At 35.4% G+C, this 22,283-nt stretch overlaps 2 protein-coding genes across 5 annotated transcripts; both read right to left on the bottom strand.

Moving 5' to 3' along the window:
• Positions 1-68: 68 nt before the first annotated feature.
• Positions 69-4,433, bottom strand: LOC128202684 (protein c-Fos-like). 3 transcript variants are annotated; one of them, XM_052903735.1, is made up of 4 exons: positions 4,330-4,433; positions 3,151-3,636; positions 2,468-2,575; positions 69-1,267 (listed from the first exon to the last, which is right to left on the bottom strand). In XM_052903735.1, the coding sequence occupies exons 2-4, from the start codon at positions 3,616-3,618 to the stop codon at positions 1,109-1,111; spliced, it is 735 nt and encodes a 244-aa protein (XP_052759695.1). In that variant the 5' UTR covers positions 3,619-3,636; positions 4,330-4,433; the 3' UTR covers positions 69-1,108. The 3 variants fall into 3 exon arrangements, with proteins under 3 accessions (XP_052759695.1, XP_052759694.1, XP_052759696.1); XM_052903734.1 differs by lacking the exon at positions 4,330-4,433 and adding an exon at positions 3,885-3,956; XM_052903736.1 differs by lacking the exons at positions 69-1,267; positions 4,330-4,433 and adding exons at positions 2,112-2,237; positions 3,885-3,956.
• Positions 4,434-6,782: 2,349 nt separating this feature from the next.
• On the bottom strand, positions 6,783-9,761 carry LOC128202683 (activating transcription factor 3-like). 2 transcript variants are annotated; one of them, XM_052903733.1, is made up of 4 exons: positions 9,694-9,761; positions 9,014-9,492; positions 8,413-8,520; positions 6,783-7,627 (listed from the first exon to the last, which is right to left on the bottom strand). In XM_052903733.1, exons 2-4 carry the CDS (start codon positions 9,473-9,475, stop codon positions 7,469-7,471), a joined length of 729 nt encoding a protein of 242 aa, XP_052759693.1. In that variant the 5' UTR covers positions 9,476-9,492; positions 9,694-9,761; the 3' UTR covers positions 6,783-7,468. The 2 variants fall into 2 exon arrangements, with proteins under 2 accessions (XP_052759693.1, XP_052759692.1); XM_052903732.1 differs by lacking the exon at positions 9,694-9,761 and having other exon boundaries at positions 9,014-9,591.
• Between the last annotated feature and the right edge of the window lie 12,522 nt (positions 9,762-22,283).

Here is a 22,283-nt window from a genome sequence, read left to right as displayed (position 1 = left end):
ATAGTCTCAAAATTGTGAACATTTCCATCCGGACATCAGAAAAAGGCACAAATTAGCTGAATTTTATTGACTTCATCAAACACAATCTTCTTAAATTGAACTTTGAGATATTACTTCAGTTGTATATTGATGTTTAATAAGATGCTGTTTTTAAAATGAAGCATTAAATGCAGCTGGTTTCAAAATTTATGAGCAAAATTATTCTGCTTTAATCATGCGAGCTTAGGAGTTTATATATATATATATATATATATATATATATATATATATATTAAGCAAAATGTTTATCTCATATCAAAAACAACACTAATATCATTTTATTTTGTATTTTTTGCAAAAAAATGTAACAATAAATAAGGGTGCATGTATACTTGAGTGTTTACAAAGTTGTAACAGTGTCAAATTTTTTTTATATATATATATACTGACAAATGATATGGAGAATATAGATTTCAAAGGTCGAAATCGAGTTTACTTCCTTGCTAACAGCCTGTCATTTGACTTAAATGCCAAACAATTGTCTTTAAATGTCGATGACAACCCGAGTTGTTCATATGATCATTTAAAAACCAGGCATGTCGTGATGAGTAAATTGAAATTATATTTCAATGTCGAAACGTTCCAGTATATGACCCCACTTTTTATGACGAAATTCCTCTCGAAATGTCACGTTTTTAGAAGTCTTGTAATCTTCTGATGAGGCCAAAAACAATCGTGTTTGTTTCCAATGAAGATGTCAATAAATAACGGTTCGGTATTTCAGGAATCAATATGTTTTTTTTATTATTTTATTGATAAAGATATGTCTGATGATCCTTTTCACACTGACACCCGTCGCTAAATTGTCACGGGTCTACATGTAAACGCGTCAGTCCTCAGATAATTTATGTGTATTACAAAATGTGATAAAATAACGATCACAAAAATATTGGACTAGCAATAAAAACGCCGGAAACCGAATTTGTTTAGATATGCCTGAATGCAATTTCAGGGAAAGTCATAAAGACGTGTTCCTGTCTAATATCAGCTCCTGTGAGGTAAAATGTTGACATCACGTCTGTTTCTAAAAATAGTTGACAGTAAAATAGTTGACAGTGTTCACATGTTGTCAAGAGTTCGAAGTTGACGCATGGAAACGCGCGGGAAACTGTAGCGGGCAAGCGGCCATGTGTTGTTCAAGCGCCTGGCGGAATTCGTCCCTTTCCTTTCGTACCTGCGCCAGTTCGTACCTCAACTCCGTTTGAATGCTTTGTAGTCGATGACACTCCTAAATAATATGAAATTTTTGTAAACGATATAAGGCGTATACAAAAACATGTTAATGTGTATTTATAAGCTGTGTGCATTTTATGTCTAAAATGTTACAATAATTATTATATTAATCACCGACATATAAACCATGTTCGTGTGGCGCATAGCCACCGCCTCATTTAAATTAGTAGGCGTGCCATTTTCACATTATATCGGATGTTACATAGCTACCACCATGTTCGTGATCATAAGTGGATTTTTTTTTAAAAACATATATTTATAAAAAAAAATTATTCTTATCAATATATCGTGCCGTGATTGTTAAGTGCAAAATGAGATATACAAAAACTGACATTGGATACAAGAATGTTATGCAAAGAGAATGTAATGTTATTATTAAGTTACTATCATAAACACATGCATGTCATGATAAGCTCACTATGATATCTAAATATGCACGCCACTCCTTCGATTGAGAGAACTATTTAAATTGATAATAAGGATTGATTTGGTTTTCCATGTATAGATATTTCTCTTAAACGTGATTTGTTTTACAACTCGTACAAACACCTCTCCCACTTACTGTGGTTTTATTCTAATTGCAATCCATTAAAATCAAATAGGCAAATGGTTCTTTAAAAAAATGGTTAAGATACTTTTCTGCTTGAATTATGTTGCTACTTAAATTGCTTTTGTCTTTTCTTCCGCATAAAAATACACACATTTAGCCATGCGGTCATAAGTTCAAGTAGGGTTTTCCTTGAGGTTATGCACCAGTCATTTGTAACAACGCCCCCCCCCCCCGATCCGGGTAATTGCGGGGACTTTGACTTTCGGTCCAGCCAACCCCGCCTAAAATCACCGCCCTGCGGATATAAACTGTTGCCAAATGCCCCCTCACCCAAGGGACCTTAGGTTAGGCCCACTCCCCGCTATATTTTGTGCGAAGACAAAACCACCGCATTCACCCGGCACTGCGGGGCCACCTGAAAGGTAAAAACACGGCCCATTTCCTCGGCTGTCCCCTGTATACCCCCGGACCTTTGGGGGGGGGGGGGGCGTGGTTACAATTGACTTGTGCATTAATGACGCTACTTTCAAAGCAAAAGTGATGCGAAACAAAATTAACATTTTTTTATAAAAGCACTATTTTTAAAAGCTTTACCACATATATGTTTAATCTAAAAAGAATAAATTGAATGCTTTTCAAATTTACCTTCTGCAAAGTGTGGGCTCTTTCTTTCTGTTTGTCCCGGAAGCGGCGCGCGGCCATTCTGTTCTGCACGCGCCGTTTTTCCACACGCTCTTCCTCTTCCGGTGTAAGCTGTAACAACGTCCGGGTTAGTTAAAGAGAAGGCAATTTTAGTAGGTAGAAAAGTAACGTATTTTAGCCTATACAAAGTTTAGGTCGAATTGCCGCTTCCTCTATGAAAGTTCAAAGTGTTTAAATTTAGCTTGTCAATTCCAAGGAACACATTTTAGTTGAATGCATATTTTAAACAAATAGATGGATCTTAGAAATAGTAAATAATCAAACCAAGTACTTAATGATTTGCCTATTTGCAATTTCATTGGCTGAAAATGTAGGTCGAGTTCTAATTACACTTATAATTCGTTTTCACATCGATTAATGATTCTCCTCGTTTCCTAGAACCCTCGTCAAATGATTGAAAAATACCGAACCGGAAACGACTAATATACGGTATTTATATATTTAAATAAAAAAACACGGGAAATACGGATTTTCGATGTGAATGTACAAGTTTGAATAATTGTACGTCGAGTTGTTTCTTAATATTTTGCAAATCCCTCAGGGAAAAGTAGATACTGAAACAATATTTAAATCGAAATTAATGAATTTATGGTGGTGGTAAAGTTTATTGAAATACTCGTACATACCACATCGTCCGGTGGGGGACTAAATTCCACTTTCAATTCCTGCTTTCCCTCTTTTAACCGTTTTGTCTGAATGGAATATTTCAATTCCTCTTTTATAAACGGCGTCAACCCGTTTTCTAAAAGCTCACGTCGTGTGACGTCATCGACGTCATCACTGCCGGAATCTGATACAACGACTTCAGAGGTATAACTTGTATTTGTATATCCACATGCACCATTAGAATTTAAATGTGAGTATTTCCCGACACTGTTCACAGACCTTGCATCAGATCTAATGTCACTTGCGTTTATTGTGCTGCATTGTCCAACATTATCTGACGTTGAATAGTCAGTGTTTTCATCTGACTCCGAATTGTCAAATAATCCGCTAACAACGGTGGGTACCACTGACGGAACAACTTGCGCGTGTTTATCTTCCTCCATGGTAGTGTAACAGTCTATTCTGGATTTCTGATGCTTATACAGCATCTTTCAGCTGGATCTAGGCTGTAAATTTAAACATGAGAAATGTTCTTGCTGACCTAATGCGATATCTAAAACTTGCGTATTTTCGAAAAAAGAATATCAGACTGAATTTTTTAAAAATTAAAGCGTATCTTTGTTTCGCATTCATTGAAAAATATTATTGTTATTATTATTATTATATGTCATTATATGTTATTACTATGATTATTATTATTATTATTATTTTGTATTATTATTATTATTATTATTATTATTATTATTATTGTTACCATTATTATTTATGTATTCATTTTCTTATTTATTTTTTTATTATCAAAATGTTCCCTCTATCGGCATTGAACGATTTGAACTGTTAATTTTAACGTCAGGATGGATGCCTTTTATACACGACGTAAACCGCGAAAGTGGTGGGATTCCCAGCGAACTCATAGTATAAGTTATCTTTATAGCTAGTACTTTTATTAGTACATGTATTACAGGTAATTTCAAGTGACACTCCTATTTAAAATCAATACATACACATGTATAACAAATACCAATTTTGACTGATAAATCTTTAACTACTTACTAAATAATGCATTTATGAAAAATGTTTATTACTGATAACAAGACTGTAAGCGTGTATTTAACAGCAGAAAGTGCAAAAATATTAAATGATTGGTGAATGCTAAAAGATATACTGTGGTCTACTATAGTCTTATAAGGAAGAAATACCGTGTTTGATGCTCATTTCCTTCAAATTAAACTAGGTATCCTTCATAAAATCAATTGTTTTCGACATTTATTCATCCTTTTAGAATATTAAAGCTATATTATTAAATGTGGTATGTCTATTTTCGGAGTAAGAGTGCATCTTTAATGTCACACTTAGATTATAACATTATTTTTTAGCCAATGATATTGCCTATCATTATCGTACACGAGAGCGATGATGCTATGCATACATCATAGATTTTTCATTGTCTTACTTCTGATGAATGGGAATGATTGTCTATCGGCATCCCAATAAGTTTCACGCAAAATTGATAAGACATGTAAAATGTGCACGTGTACTATCACAATACAACCGTTTTGACAACTTATGGTTGATCTGGAAAAACCTGTACAATATTTTTTGCCCTGGAATGAGATAGTTTTGCTTTTGCTTTAATGTCTGGAAAGCAGTGATGCAAAATTGCTGACAAAAGATTAGATTGCAGTTTTTTCATATTATTGTTCGAAAAATGATATTTTATGGCTTATGGCTTAAAGCATTACTAACGCTTTATGAAAAGTACGTTTTCAGCAGTTTTCCAAACAATTGAGAAGTGTTCTAATGTGGGTTATACTATATGACTGAATTGAAGACATTCATACCAAAATTCGCTGGTTCTGAGAAAAAATCTAAAAAAAAAGTCAAAACTGTTAATCTGTGAGAGTGCTGCTTTAATTAACAGACACGCACGTCATAATTTGGTTCCCGCCTGCTGAACACACGTTTTAATATAAGTCAGTTGGAATATAATACAAGAAAGGCGCGCTCGCTTCGCTAGCTCAACATTTCATAAGATCATCATAAGATATTGCACAATATATTCTAACTATTACTTAAACACCAAGCGCATGTATTATTTTAAGTCTTTCACAGACAACGTTTTACCTACGAAATAAACGCTCCGTATAATGGACGTTTATATAGTGATTGGAACCATTTCACAATCGATTTAAATTGCCAAATGCATGTCCATGTATTTTACTATTAATATTACTATCGATTTAAATAGTTACCTATCAGTTGTGAAATGCAGGTAGTGTAATAAATAACCTTTAATAGACATCATAACGAGACAACTCGTTTTAAGCATACGTAATGCCCGTTGGAGTTAGAAACCTTGGATAGTTAGCGGCAGTAAGCGGTATTTGTGGACCTTTATCAAGAGTTTTCGGGACTCAAAATGGTGGTACGCCGTATTCGTGGACCTTTTCAAGAGTTTTCGGGACTCAAAATGGTGGTATGCCGTATTCGTGGGCCTTTTTCAAGAGTTTTCGGGACTCAAAATGGTGGTATGCCATATTCGTGGGCCTTTATCAAGAGTTTTCGGGACTCAAAATGGTGGTACGCCGTATTTGTGGACCTTTTCAAGAGTTTTCGGGACTCTAAATGGTGGTACGCCGTATTTGTGGACCTTTTCAAGAGTTTTCGGGACTCTAAATGGTGGTACGCGGTATTCGTGGGCCTCTTCAAAAGTTTTCGGGACTCAAAAGGGTTGTATGCTGTACACATAACTGATTCACAGACTTAAAATCGTAGAATAGTATTTGTCACACAGAACACAGAATGAAAATGAAGGACGGTGCACAAAACGCAACTACTTAAAATACGCGGACTCAAAATCGTTAATAATGAATTTGTTTCACAGAATTAAGGAAGAAAATGAAGGTCGGTTAAAAAAAAACGGAAACGGACGTTACACCCTCAACAATCGGAAACCATTGACTTTTGGTGGTCAGTGGGCTTGTCCCCTGTAGAAATCGATATATTGCGAAGACGTACCAACTAAACGGTTTATGATGATTTCCTGCTTTTAAAATCACCAAGGGTAATTTTGATCTATTTAATTGTATGTATGTACATTGTTGAATGTTTGAAGTGAAACAATTTTATGTTCTGTTCTGTTCCTGCTTTAAAATAGGTCATTACCGTATGGGTTCTGTAAGGGCTTACTATACGAATAAGCCCCTAACCCTATTTGTCAGTTGAACTCATAGACCCTATATCTTGGTGCGATCAAGAAAACTAGGTCTGTACATGATAGTCGAATAGTTGGAACGCAACAAAAGTTTAGCTGTTTTGTACGTAATTATAGTGTTTAGGGCTGGGGTCCTGGGTGGTTGGGGGTGATATCGGTCCTCAGCCATTTTTTAGAACGGGGTGGGTGGAGGTATGATAGTATTACCCACACCTCAACAACCTCCATAAATAACATGAACATGAATTATATTACATTTCTGGACCACTGACCCCGTTGTACTCGAGCGCTCGTGTGGCATTTTAATTCTACTGTTTTAATAAATAAGCAAAATATTCTGCCAAAATCCAAGTGAAGTCAGGAGTTCATAGATGAAGCATAACGTTTATTTCTTCATATAGAAAATAACACTTTGTTGTTTTTTGGTGCTGTATTTTGAACAAATGTAACAATAAATAGATAATAAATAAATACATAAATAAATAAGCGCGCATGTATAATTGTGCGTTTACAAATTTGTAATTATGCTGATTTTAATTAAATACTGACAAATGATATGGCGAATATATATTTCAACAATCTCAGCTTGACGTTTCTTTCCTTAACAATACATATTAGTCATTTGATAATGTTAATACATGTAATTACATACAGTAAATCGAAATTGATCGTGTGGTTAATAAAAAGCTGAGTACGTCAAAATGATAAAACCTCCTGCATTATCGAACAGTTTCAAATTTTGACCCCAAAGATTTCATGACGAAATTTCTCTTTCGATGTCGTGTCTTCATGAAGCTTGCAATCCTTAAAAGAGGCCAAAAACACACTACTTTTTTTTTTTTTTTTTTTTTTTTTTTTTTTTTTTGCTGCATTCCGGTGACCAAATGTCCTTTTCACACTGACAACCGTGGGAACATATATTGGGGTTTTCTCCTCGAATATATACTTTAAAACGTGTTCCTTTTCACAACTGTTTTGTGGGAAAACACTTTTGTTTTGTTATGAATGCAATTCCAGAAAACTCCATTAAAACGTGTTCCTGTTTTCAGCTCCTATGAGGTAAAATGTTGACATCACGATAGTTTAGTCCGTTTCTAAAAATAGTTGACAGTGTTCACATGTTGTCAAGAATTCGAAGTTGACGCATGGAAATGCGCGGGAAACTGTAGCGGGCAGACGGCCATGTGTTGATCAAGCGTCTGGCGGAGTTCGTCCCTTTCCTTTCGTACCTGCGCCAGTTCGTACCTTAACTCCGTCTGAATGCTTTGTAGGCGATGACACTCCTAAAACACATGAAAATGATAACGATGTAAGGTTTATACATAAACATATTGATGTGTATATATATTTTTATATAATGGACATTTAATGTCTAAAATGTTACAATAATAAAATAAATCACCAACATATCCTTGATTTTATGTGATTAATCTTGTTAAAACAAATAAATATTTTTTATTTACTTTTTTGTACTTATAAATATTTAGTTCCATTTTAAGGACGGAACGAGATATACAAAAACTGTTGACACAATTAACAAGCAATCGATAAAAACATAATGCAATATTATCAAGTTTCTCTCATTAACACGCTTTTGCTGATAGGCAGACAATGACAAATAAATGGACACACCACACCTTTGATTTAATTTACTGTTTTGTTTTGTATTTCCTAATGTGAACAATTCGCTTCAACGAGATTTTCAAAAAATACAACATGCCTTCATGGTTTTCTTTTGAAAGCATTCCAAAATATCGAAAAAATGAATGTTTTTTTTTTTCAAAATCTGGTTAATTGTCCTGTAAAGATACTATTCAATTTAGATAATGTTGCTGCTTAAATATCTGTGTTGTTAAAGCTCTTCTGCTGCATCAAACACAAAGCTCTTCTGCTGCATCAAACACAAAGCTCCTCTACTGCATCAAACACACACATTTAACCCTGTGATCGTAAGTTTAAATAGCAATATCACGAAGCAAAATTAAAAGTATTTTACAAAGCCAAGATTGTTGCAAGTAATACCAAATAGATATTGATACTATTGTTTAACTTTTTTTTTCAAATTTACCTTCTGCAAAGTGTGGGCTCTGTCTTTTTGTTTGTCCCGGAAGCGGCGCGCGGCCATTCTATTCTGCACGCGCCGTTTTTCTACACGCTCTTCCTCTTCCGGTGTAAGCTGTAACAAAATCCGGGTTAATTTAAGAGAAGGCATTTTATTGGGAAATAAATTTAATCCTTTAAGATGTTTATGTCCAATTTGCCGCTTCCTCCATTAAAGATACTTCAAATTGTTTACACATTGGCTTATTAATACCAAACAACATGACAAATCGATCAATATTATTACCATCCTAACTTGATTCCAAATACGTTTTGAGCGTCTTCGCTTCCAAGAACCCTTGCAAAAAGATTGATAAAATTCCCAACCGGAAACTTCTGTCATACGGTATTTAAAATAGAACATGGGAAATAGCGAACTTTCTTTATGTATTGTTTGTCACACGTATAAATGAGAATGTACACTATTAGTCAAACTAGTTGTACGTCAAGAGATTTTGTTTTGTTTTTGATTGTCAAAGATTTTTGATATGTTGAAACAATAATTGAATCGCAAATTATTAATTAATGGTTGCGGTAAATTTTGCTTAAAATAACGTTGAATTACATACCACATCTTCCGGTGGGGGGCTAAATTCCACTTTCAATTCCTGCTTTCCCTCTTTTAACCGTTTTGTCTGAATGGAATATTTCAGTTCCTCTTTTATAAACGGCGTCAACCCGTTTTCTAGAAGCTGGCGTCGCGAGACGTCATTTACGTAATCACTGTCGGAATCTGACACAATGATGTCAGAGGAAAAACTTGTATTTGAATATCCATATGCTCCAATAGAATCTAAATGTGAGTATTTCCCGACACTTTTCACAGACCTTGCATCAGTTTTAATGTCACTTGCGTTTATTGTGCTACAATGTCCAACATTCACTTTCGTTGAATAGTCAATAAATCCATCATAATTGTCAAATAAGCAGCTAACAACGGTTGGTACCACTGACGGAACAATTTGCGCGTGTTTATTGTCCTCCATGGTAACGTAAACGTTTATTTTGGAATTCTGCCGTTTATACTGCATGGTTGATCTGGAAAAACCTGTACAATTAGACATTAGAAATTCGTTCAAAACAAATGCTTTTAAGAAAATGTAGATTTTTCAAAAATAAGACGTAGACTTATTTATTTTATTTGCTATTTTTTATAAATATAATTATTATTATAATTATTAATTGTTATTATTATTATTATTAGTAGTAATAGTAGTATTATAGTTAAAAAATAAAACCATATGTGTACATAGATATGTGCGTTCTTGTTATAACATAATAGCTAGGCATCTGTATCTCGTTATAATCATGTGTATCGGTTTATAAACACCGGATTTCCCCCACTATTTATTGAATTAGTAATTCCAGCGTGTTTTGTGTCAGTATTTTTTTTTTGGATAATTTAGTGAATTATTTAAACATCTTTACATTTGTAAAACGCTACGTACCATTTACGTTGATGAAAATGAAGCAACGCTATTTCACAATCAATTTAAATAGAATTTACGCCGCCGATGATTGTGTAATAAGTTATTTATAGCTGTTGTGCAATAACTATTTATAGGCAAATTTAATACAAGTGACAAATCGTAACAATTCGGCCATCTCCGGCAAGCTTCGAGATAGACAATCGTAACAACTCGGCCATCTCCGGTAAGCTTCGAGATAGACCATATCTTGATACTAGCCGAGGAATACCGATTGACAAGTGATAAATTGATTCCAGCACGGACCTATAAACCACGTCCGTGGTTCCAACAAACGTATTGTTGACGTATTAAACGTATTTGAACGAATGTTTCATGTCTGATATTCCGATAAGACAATAAATAACAATAATTATAAAGACAAAATAATGTATCAAATATATGCAGGCCAGTAGCTGTCGATCGGGAAGTGTATCAAAGGGAAATAAGTCGATTTCTTCTATATATGTGTTCCATCAATAGTTGCATCCCGTACTACTTAATTGATGAAACTATTTCATTCGTAAGCGGGTAACTTGAAACGAAAACATGGCCGACTACATCGATCCGTCGTTGTGACATTGTTCATTATTTCACATAACTAAGATTATTACTGAAGTTATTCAAATAGGTTTGATATTAAGGTTAATCCACGAGAAAGAGGCGGATGACGCATTTTAGTCAATTTAAAAACAATCAAAAACATAGATTATTTGTATAGTTAGACATTATTTTGATACAAGCTTTTGAGTCGGTTGTTTTTAAGCACGGCACGCGTTTAACTGATCACTTCGCATGGAAATGTACATGTTTTTTTTCATTTTGTACACGTATATAAAACCGCTTAATAGGTAAAACAACAAAACATTATTACTCATTGTTTACATCTATTTTCAACAAATTGGCACTACGATGGAGGTCAAGGTTAGCTAGCTTGTCCTGTTAGTGATGTAGTTAGCACACTCGCTTCTCACGTAAGCAATCCTTGTTCGATTGCCAGCATGGGCGCATGTGAGTTTGGTTTGTGGTCACCTTAGTTAGACAAATGGGTTTCCTCCGTTACTCCGGTTTCACACACAGCACAAGACCACACTCTCGCACAAGAGTGTTTAATATAACGGTGTAATAACTTGTTTCAAATTCGTTGTAAAATAAATAAATTTAAACAACTCACTCCCACAAGAACACAACATGTATTAAATCCTCCGCTCGTGCAGAATTTAATACAGCTGTACTCATAAATGAGCAAAATATTCCACCCAAACAAAGTGAAAATAGGACTTAAAATATCAGATAGCAAATGTTAATCGTTTATATAAAAAATAACACTTTTATGTTGTTGTTGTTTTATTTTATTTTGAAAAAGAGTAACAATAAATAAATAAGCGCGCATGTATATATATGTGCGTTAACAAAGTAGAAATAATGCCGATTTTAAATATTAACAAATGATATGGCGAATATATCTGTGCGTTAACAAAGTAGAAATAATGCCGATTTTAAATATTAAAAAATGATATGGCGAATATATCTTTGCATTAACAAAGTAGAAATAATGCCGATTTTAAATATTAACAAATGATATGGCGAATATATCTGTGCGTTAACAAAGTAGAAATAATGCCGATTTTAAATATTAACAAATGATATGGCGAATATATCTGTGCATTATCAAAGTAGAAATAATGCCGATTTTAAATATTAACAAATGATATGGCGAATATATCTTTGCATTAACAATGTAGAATTAATGCCGATTTTAAATATTAACAAATGATATGGCGAATATATCTGTGCATTTACAAAGAAGAAATAATGCCGATTTTAAATATTATCAAATGATATGGCGAATATATATTTCAACATTCTCACCATGCCGTTTCTTTCCTTAACAAGACATAGTAATTTGATTCAATATGTAAATTTGGAAATAAATTTGACTAAGTTAATTACTAAATGAATTTCTCATGTATTCACAAAAAAATGATAAATGCTCAAGTATATTTTAGTTTCAAAACGTTTCAAAATGTTGGTTTCCTATTTCACAACCATAATATATAGGTTAGGTAGGTCGTCGGAATATAAATAACTATTTTTGTTTTATTCATTTGAAGTAGTGTGTCTGAATATCCTTTTCTCACTGAAAACCGTCGCCATTTTGTCTACGCGTCTCTTCTGAATACTAGTGTCTCAATAGAGGAGAAAAAAGGTAAAACACAGGTGACTAGCAAAAGATATTATGGTCGGTATGTCGGGACATCGAAAACAAGATTTTTTTTGTAACGCCATAAATGCAATTTCAGGGAAAACCGTGATGACGTGTTGCTGTCATTAGCTGCTTCGAGGTAAAATGTTGACATCTGTTTCTAAAAATAGTAGACAGTGTTCACATATTGTCAGGAGTTCGAAGTTGACGCATAGAAATGCGCGGGGAACTGTAGCGGGCAGACGACCATGTGTTGATCAAGCGCCTGGCGGAATTCGTCCCTTTCCTTTCGAACCTGCGCCAGTTCGTACCTCAACATCGTCTGAATGCTTTCTTGCCGATGACACTCCTGCAAACAAATTAAGATATAAGGCGAATACAAATTAATGTGTATTATTATGCAATGGGTATTTTATGTGTACATTGTTATAATTAGTATCAATTACTTCATGGACATACAAACTACTGTATGTTCGTGATTACATGTTAACATGTATTTTGATAAAACAAATACATACATATCTATTTTTAATCTTTTTTTAATCGTTCCATTTTTCGGACGCTATAACGTAAACTATAAACTGATTTTGGACACAATTAACAAGCAACAGAATGAATAATCATAAAGTTACTCCCATTAGCATGCCTTGTCGTGATAAGCAGACAATAGAAACTTTATCGACACGACCAGTGTGTGTATACCACGTGATAAATTGCGTCATAAATGCTACGTCGGAAGGCAATAATTAGATTTGGAAAACTACTTTAAACAATGAAAACTATACAATTTCTTCACCATTTTAAATGAAACATAGCGCAGTCTACGCCGCTTACGTGGCCTCGCCTTCGGTCTTTTACCAGAGTTTGATTGCGAGTTTAGTTTCTTAAAACACTTCGACAAACCTTTTCACAATACGGCTGTCTGACAAAGCACTGTCAAAACATTATTTTGGAAACAGGTTTGTCGAAGTGTTTGATGAAACTAATGACCTCATCAAATTTCGGAAATAAAACAAATGCGGGCGTCTTTAAGCGGCATAGACTGCCCTTTGTTTCATTTAAAATGGTGTCGTAAATGAAAAGTTATCTTAGATTCAAGTCTTCATTTTAAGCAAATTTTTGCCTTCCGACGTAGCATCTATGACGTTTATCGCGTGGTATACACACACTGACGACAAACCTTTGATATTTGAGCACTATTTAAATTAAGGATTGATAAGGGTTTTCCCTGAATGAACGCTTCAACGTGATTTTCAACAAATACAAACACCAGTCCTATTTTCCTGGAAGCATTCCGATAATATCGAAAACTAGGCATGAAAAGGTTCTTGTTCCAAACCAGCTCATTGACATGTTGATTTATGTTGCTATTTAAAATATGTTTAATGTTAAGGCTTTTCTACCGCTTAAAAAGCAAACACTTTTAGCCCTACGGTTTTGAAGTAGCAGTACTCCCAGGTCAATACGCTACAGTCAAAGCAGATGTAATGCGAAAATAAATGAACATTCTTTTATAAAGTCAATATTTTATTGTAAGTACCGGTAATACCAAAATGTATGTTTATAAATAATTAGAAAAAAAAAAAATAATTTATTGTTTATCAAATTTACCTTCTGCAAAGTGTGGGCTCTGTCTTTCTGTTTTAGTGAGGGTCTTTTTGGAAATAATTGCACTATTAATTCTAAAATTTAGCTGCTTTGCATGGTGATGGTATGAGGTATTGCGAATATTTTTCAAGCCAGACCCCAAGCGACAGATCAAGGGGTCCCCCAAAATCCAAGATGGCCGCCAAGATGGCCGCCATTTATAGTTATTTAGATAGATAAGCTTATTTCTAGGTAAGTATCAGCTATACACAAATCCAATAAACAGTAATCTGTTGTTAGTAGAAGTAGGCTTTAGAATAAAACACTTAAGGACAATTCAAGGTCAGGGTCAAGGTCATATTAAGGTCAACCAATAAAAAATACGAAAAATATACGATATAACATAATAAATCGAAGTATGTTAATGTCATAATGTTGTACTATAAGTTTGTTTTGCATAATATATTACAAACTATGTTTCTGCTGTAAACAATGTATATAATTAATATATATATATATATATATATATATATATATATATATATATATATATATATATATATATATATATATATATATATATATATATATATATATATATATATATACTTCTATAACTTTATTATTCAGGGAAATATCATAAGCAATACCATAAGTAGATCGTGTAAAGCAGCCACACTGGTTGCATTTACTACAGAGGACAAGTTTTTATAAATTATGGGTATGGTAAACCAAGCTTACTCAATAAAGACATAATATGATACACAAAGTTATGCAATAGCTACACTTTAGTTTACTGTAAAACTCTACTTGTGAAATTACACATTTAAAATAAATTTACAGTCTATCACAAAGCCCAGTGCATTTACACAAGGCTGTACATGGAAGATTAGCCTTCACACATTTGCATCGCCCACGACAGCCCTTGTCCCTGTCACATCCACACTTCAGAAGCTCCATACATGACTTTGCTGCTGGTGAGAGTGTTAACCACACTGGTTGCCATGTTGAATTGGGGTCTTCTTTCTTTGTCCAACCATGCGAAGCTGGGGAAGGTAGTGTTGGCGATGGACTTAGGGATTGTCCCCAACAGAAGCCGGCCTGGTATACCGCCCGTTGTGTATGTTGGTACAGGGCATCAGATGTGGGTGGTATCAAATCGATGGAGCGAGCTTTCTGTGTGAAGAGTTCTTGACGGGCACTATTAGTTGTTTCACATATACTTGATCTGTCATACATGAGAACTACAAATCGTTCAATTATCGGCATACACACATTGATTTGCTCATCATCGGGGGTGTTGCTTAACACTTTAAATGCCTGAATTGCATCAGGAATTAACAATAATGTGTTCCATGCTGTCCGCTTCCCTTTGCCACCAAATGCAGACACCTGGTCACAACCAGTAAAAGCATGGAATGCTGGAAGAGCTTGGGCCATTTCTTCTTCAATATTTAATACCATAGTATGAATTGGTATATATCTCAGGGATTTTACAACACCAAATTCAACCCATAACTCATCCAATTCACATTTGCTGAACATTCATGCAGCTGTGACGACAACATCAGTGTCAACTGTTTTAATCATTGCCTTGCTCATTTCAGACTTGCCAACATGAGCAGCATGAAGTAGCAGCCTGGTGTCTGCCTCTTCATGTGTGCATGGTGCTATGAGATGTTTATTTGGTATTGTTGTTCCGACAACGTCATCTCTATGTGTGGAAAGGACACATTTTTCACACAAAACAGGCATGTGGCTGCATTCAGTTGCAAGAAATCGAATAACTCATTCTTGTTATCGTCATTTCTTAGGAATGCTTCCCAACTTGTTGGAATCATTGTTTCGGCCAATACCCTTCTACGAGCACCAAGTCCTCGTTTTTGTTTTGCCCTTCTTTCAAACTGTTTGAAATGTATCTGTCCCAGATAATATCAACTCTACATGTATTTGTTAATTGCCTTTGGATGTAAGGCAAGAACACATTAGCAGCATATTCCTGAAATGTGTTGCATTTCTGTGGTTTTAACATACTGATAATGGCAGCTCCATCAATCAACACAGCATCAACTGTTGGCTTATCAGAAGTTGTTTCAGGACAGTAGTTTTCTAGACATGGCATCAGATCAGACTTTTTTCCAGTGGGTAATTCACCAAACTGTGACAGCGAAGGAGGGTGGCTACTGTTTTCATGTGCAAAAAACTCACTAAGATCACCTTTCCGAACCTGACATGACACATACAGCCGCGAAAAGAGGGCACAGTTCTCTTTCAGCGATGAAACCTCAAGCTTCTGTTTTGTTGCTTTTCGTACTGAACGTCTACTGTTTTGTTTAATTGTATCAGCCACTGATTTTACTTGTGATTCAAGTCTTTCACGTACGTATGTATTGTATTGAGCTTTGCCTAATTCTGTTACAGTTTTGATGCTTTCAGCCACAGATTGATCAGCGATATCTCTTGTGTCAAGAACTAACAAATCATTTGATTTTTCAGCAAATGGGTTCCCGAGGTCATGTATTACAGATACCAACTCACTCACTTGTTGCTGAAACGTGACTTGAATACTTCTTGTTTGTTCATGATGTTTATTGCTCATCTGAGCTGCAGAAATACTGTTGGAATCTTCATATTTATGAATAAGCCTGGCTAATTCAGGACCACATAACATCCAACGTAATAACTGTGCCGGGTTTTCTGTTAAACCAACTGCCCCACCATCATCTTTTATCAATTTATTGTTTTGTTCATGTGCCTGATCCAGTGGAAGTGCAGAAAATCTCCTTGCTGTCTTCTTCAAACAAAAATGTCCCTTTTCAAATTCAGTTGCAACCACAGGAACATTCTTCTTGAGAAGTAACATGTCCTTGATATGTACTGGAATCCAGCGGGCATAATTATTGTGATCAAGTGCAAAGAACCATACACTATTTCTATCAGAGAGTTCACATATAATTGATAGTTTCCTTCTCTAAGCGAGCGAATGAAGGTGAAACTTGTAAGTTCTAGAGTTAAGATCAATGCCCAGAACAAAAACATGGGACTTTCATTCTGTCGTACATCAACCCACATTTCAAGACTCATTTCGGGGCCTATTTCATCTTTTGTAGCTTCAACATATTCATCATACTGTTGCTTCATGAGTACATACAGGGCAGCTGATGTCACTTGGTGTGCATGTCTGGTCCTAGAAATGTTTGTTGCCTTTAAAAATGAATCTGCAGTGCCAGGTGTAGCAATATTTGCTTGTGTGAGTACAGAACTCCATCCACTGTCTTGAAGTAAATCCCCGATTGTTTTCAAGGCTGCTAATTCAATATGGAGACCACCAAACATCACAACAAACATTTCCTCATCAAAATCATTTGGCCATGTCCACTGAATTTGTTTAGCAAGGGCAAATAATGGTTGATCTGCCGCCATTACTGGTATCTGGCCGGGATTTAAGTAAGACACTGTCTTCTTTACTATTGTATACTATAAAATAGTTTGATATTTAAATGCATCTATTAAGAAAAACATGCTTTATGTTCCACATTTCTAAAACAAATCATATCTTTGTGTTTTATTGATTGATTTTAGATATTTTCGCATACTTACATACTTACAGTCGGCCATTCTTACCCATTATCTTAGCTTAAATAGACAATTAAACAAATATTAATCTGTCATGTAAATTGATCTTAATACTTTATCTTTATTTATTACTTGAGTTTTCAGATTAATGTTAATATCAAGGACCAGTAAAGAGGACAAAACTAGAATAAACCGAAATTTTGTCTCCACAGGGAAAATGATAGTCACCTTAGAAACCATATTTGGTTGTCATGGTTACCAACTAGAATATCATAAGCATCATACAATGAAACAACATAAATTGGGCTTTCAATATATAAACATTGTTCACCTTTTTTCATCACATTGCTTCAATACCAGTGCTTATTCGTGGTGAAATCATTTTTTTTTTACTTTTTTTTAATTTGACCTTGATTTTGACCTTGACCTCGACTTATGATTATTTAGAAAACTATCACATTTTAATAACTAACTTATAACAAATAGGATTTAATAAAATTTTGTTTGAATAAAGTATAATGACGGCACTAATTTCATAAATAATCAAAGTCACCCAAATGGCAAATAATCGGCGGCCATCTTGGCGGCCATCTTGGATTATGGGAGAACCCTCGATCTGACGCTTGGGGTCTGGCTTGCAAAATATCCGCAAGACCTCATACTATCACCATACAAAGTGGCTCATTTCTAGAATTAATAGTGCAATTCTATGAAATATCCCCCAAAAAGACCCTCACTATTTGTCCCTGAAGCGGCGTGCGGCCAATCTATTCTGCACGCGCCGTTTTACCACACACTCTTCCTCTTCCGGTGTAAGCTGTAACAACATTCGGGTTAGTTTAAGAGAATGCATTTGTATTGGGTATAAATTAAACGTTTTTAATCCTATTACAAGTTTACATCGAAATTTCCGCTTACTCTATGAAAGATAGTAGTTCAAATTGTTTACATTTTGCTTATAAATCTGAAGAACTTCTTTACATTTTAATGTTTGTTTAAAGAAGTCGAAGCATTTCAACTTGATTTCAAATACTTTATGATTTTCCACGTTTCTACGCGGAACCCTTGTTAAAATGTTGAAAAAAATACCAATCCGGAAACGACTGACATACGGAATTCACATATTAAGACTAGAAAATGGGAAAAATCGAATTTTTCGTTTTGTATTTGTTGTCATAATTATGTATAGATGAATTGTACAATATAGGTCAAAACTGTTCGTAAGTCGACAGTTGATGTGGTGCGTTTTGGGGGTTTTAAATAAAGATTGTTGATATTGCAAAATTCTCAAAGAAAAATAGATTAGAGACTATGTACAATATCTGAATCGCAAAAAAATGAACTCATGGTGGTCAATTAATTTTGCTCAATTTGACAGAAATACCACTCGGAACTCCTCTGCTATTTCCCATTGAAAACAACCTCGGATGTATACCGGTATATGTAGCATTATAAGTAGTATATTTTTAAATAATAGTTTAAATTAAGAATAACCTGTTTTACGTGCATTTTGTTTTACTAAGTTTAAATTGATTGTCAGTGAAGTGTATAATTGCCTACAAAATTAAAATTCCCCATAGTAAAGTCCTTCGGATTAACTTCAACCGTGAAATCAATACGCGAACAACTCCAGCGTATATAGTTAAATGTAAAGAATTCTGACATTATAAAGCGGCCATATACATCCGAGGTTGTTTTCGATGGAAAATTGCTGAGGTGTTCCGAAAGACACAAATGCATACCACATCTTCCGGTGGAGGACTAAATTCCACTTTCAATTCCTGCTTTCCCTCCTTTAGCCGTTTTGTCTGAATGGAATATTTCAGTTCCTCTTTTATAAACGGCGTCAATCCGTTTTCTTGAAGCTGGCGTCGCGAGACGTCATCAACGTCCTCACTGTTCGAATCTGACAAAATGACGTCAGAAGTATAACTTGTATTTGTATATCCACACGCACCATTATAATTGAAGTATTTTCCGTCACTTTTCACAGAACTTTCGTCAGATCTGATGTCAATTGCTTTTTTGTGCTGCAATGTCCAACATTATCTGACGTCAAATAGTCAGTGTTTTCATCTGACTCCGAATTATCAAATAATCCACTAACAACGGTGGGTACCACTGACGGGACAACTTGCGTATGCTGTTCTTCCATTGTAACGTAAACGTTTATTTTGGAATTCTGCCGTTTGTACTGCATCGTTGAGCTGAAAGAAAACAGCTGTAAAATTAGACATGAGCAATTGTTTTTCTAAATATCAAAATATAACTGTAAGAAATGAGTGGCAACCGGAACGTTTTATTATAATAATTATAATAAAAATTATTATTATTATTGTTATTATTATTATAGAATATTTCAGAACCTATATGAGAAATCCTACTTAACAGTAGCATCTAGTTGTTTAGAAAAGCACACTCATATATATAAATGACTGATGTAAAACTATTTTACTGGGTTCCCAATTTATATTTCATCATATGCTTGGTAAAATGATCCCCATTCATTTTATTAATGAGAACGTGACTATGAGATTAACTTAATTATGTGATTAATTTGAACGTGCTTCTAAGACTGTTTATTACCTTTGTATTAACGTTGATGAAATAACGAGGACCTATTTCACAATTACTTGAAACGTCCTACTTTTTACAGGTGCTATTTATATCAGATCACGATGTTCAATGGCCTAGGGGACAAAATCAAAATTGTATCATACCTGATACATACCGGAGTTACTAACCTTGAATATGAAATAGTAGTGTCTGAATCAAACATGGGCGATAAGGGCCAATAGTTTTCGTTATGAGCTTGCGCAGGCACGATTTGTGTCATGTACTGTACTCCTCTTGATGCCTTTTTATGTTTTAGCTTCACATTCAAGTTCCTGTAGCTACATACGTATAAGTTCACGTGTATGTGGTGTACCTACAGGTATAAGTTCACGTCATGACTCGGCGTGTTACTACTGGTATAAGTACACGTATATGTCGTGTACCTACAGGTATAAATTCACGTATACGTAGTGAAACTATTAGTATAAGTTCACGTACATGGCGTGCACCTAAAGGCATACGTTAACGTACAAGACGTGTAGCTACAGGTATAAGTTCACGTACACGTCATGTACCTTCACGGGTATTATTTCAAGTACACGTCGTGTAGCTACAGGTATTATTTCACGTACACGGCGTGAAGCTACAGGTATAAGTTCATGTACACGGCGTGTAGCTACAGGTATAAGTTCACGTCAGTGACAAGGCGTGTAGCTACAGGTATAATTTCACGTCAGTGACAAGGCGTGTAGCTACAGGTATAATTTCATGTCAGTGACAAGGCGTGTAGCTTCAGGCATAGTTAAACGTCAGTGACACGGCGTGTAGCTACAGGTATAATTTCACGTCAGTGACAAGGCGTGTAGCTACAGGCATAATTTCACGTCAGTGACACGGCGTGTAGCTACAGGCATAATTTTACGTCAGTGACACGGCGTGTAGCTACAGGCATAATTTCACGTCAGTGACACGGCGTGTAGCTACAGGCATAATTTCACGTCAGTGACACGGCGTGTAGCTACAGGCATAATTTCACGTCGGTGACACGGCGTGTAGCTACAGGCATAATTTCACGTCAGTTACACGGCGTGTAGCTACAGGTATAATTTCACGTCAGTGACAAGGCGTGTAACTACAGGTATAAGTTCACGTTCACGGCGTGTGGCAGGTATAATTTCACGTCAGTGACACGGCGTGTAGCAACAGGTATAAGTTCACGTACACGTCGTGTAGCTACAGGTATAATTTCACGTTCACGGCATTGGTCTGCTAGCCGGTGAATGTAAGATTCACATTGATCCCACTGTCCAGCCTGTGGTGCATCCCCCAAGAAAGGTCCCTATAGCATTACAAGAAAAAGTCAAGGATGAGTTACTCCGCATGGAGTCATTAGGTGTCATCGAAAAGGTCAATGAACCCACTGACTGGGTTAGTTCAATGGTCGTTGCCGAAAAAGCCAATGGCAAAATTCGTATATGTCTGGATCCGCGTGACTTAAATAAGGCCATTCAACGTCCACACTACCCTTTAAGAACTCTGGATGATATATTGTCTCAGCTTTCAGGCGCAAAGTACTTCACAAAGCTTGATGCTAGGAGTGGTTATTGGGCATTGAAACTTGAGAGAGAGTCATCGTTCCTTACATGTTTTAACACCTTATATGGAAGGTACCGATATGTCCGAGTTCCCTTTGGTCTGAAGTCAGGCGGTGATCTTTTTGTGCAAAAGATTGATGCTTGTCTTGAAGGTCTAAGTGGCGTAGCTGTCATCGTGGATGACATACTAGTGTATGGGTCATCTAGAGAGGAACATGACTCCAATCTTAGAGCAGTCCTAAAGAGGTCTCATGATGAAGGAATTCGTTTTAACGAAACCAAACTCGAGGTCGGGGTATCAGAAGTAGACTACTTTGGTCACATTCTCACATCAGATGGTTTGAAAAAATCAACCTCAAAGACAGAGGCTATACAGAAAATGAAGCCACCCAAAAATAAATCAGAACTTGAAACCATATTAGGTATGATAAACTATCTGTCTAGATTTGCCCCAAACTTGGCAGATGTAACAGCCCCTCTGAGACAATTACTGTCTAAAGAAGTTGAATTCTGTTGGGAAACTGCACAAAGTGATGCATTTGACAAAATGAAACAAATCATCACAGACCCGAATCAGGTTTTATCCTATTATGACAAAAGCAAGCCATTAACATTTCAAGTTGATGCCTCCAAGTTTGGTCTCGGAGCAACAATAATGCAAGACGGGAAGCCACTTGCATATGCATCAAAATCACTCACACAAACTGAGGTCAATTACGCACAAATTGAGAAGGAAATGTTTGCTATTTTGTTCGGCTGCAAGCGGTTCCACCATTTTGTTTATGGTCACAAAGTCAACGTGCAAACTGATCATTTGCCGTTAGTTTCTATTTTCAAAAAATCAATAAACACA

This window comes from Mya arenaria, chromosome 9 (genome assembly GCF_026914265.1).
Source record: "Mya arenaria isolate MELC-2E11 chromosome 9, ASM2691426v1".
NCBI lineage: Eukaryota > Metazoa > Mollusca > Bivalvia > Myida > Myidae > Mya > Mya arenaria.
Note: the sequence above shows the minus strand (reverse complement) of the source record. Positions and strands in the feature narration are given on the sequence as shown.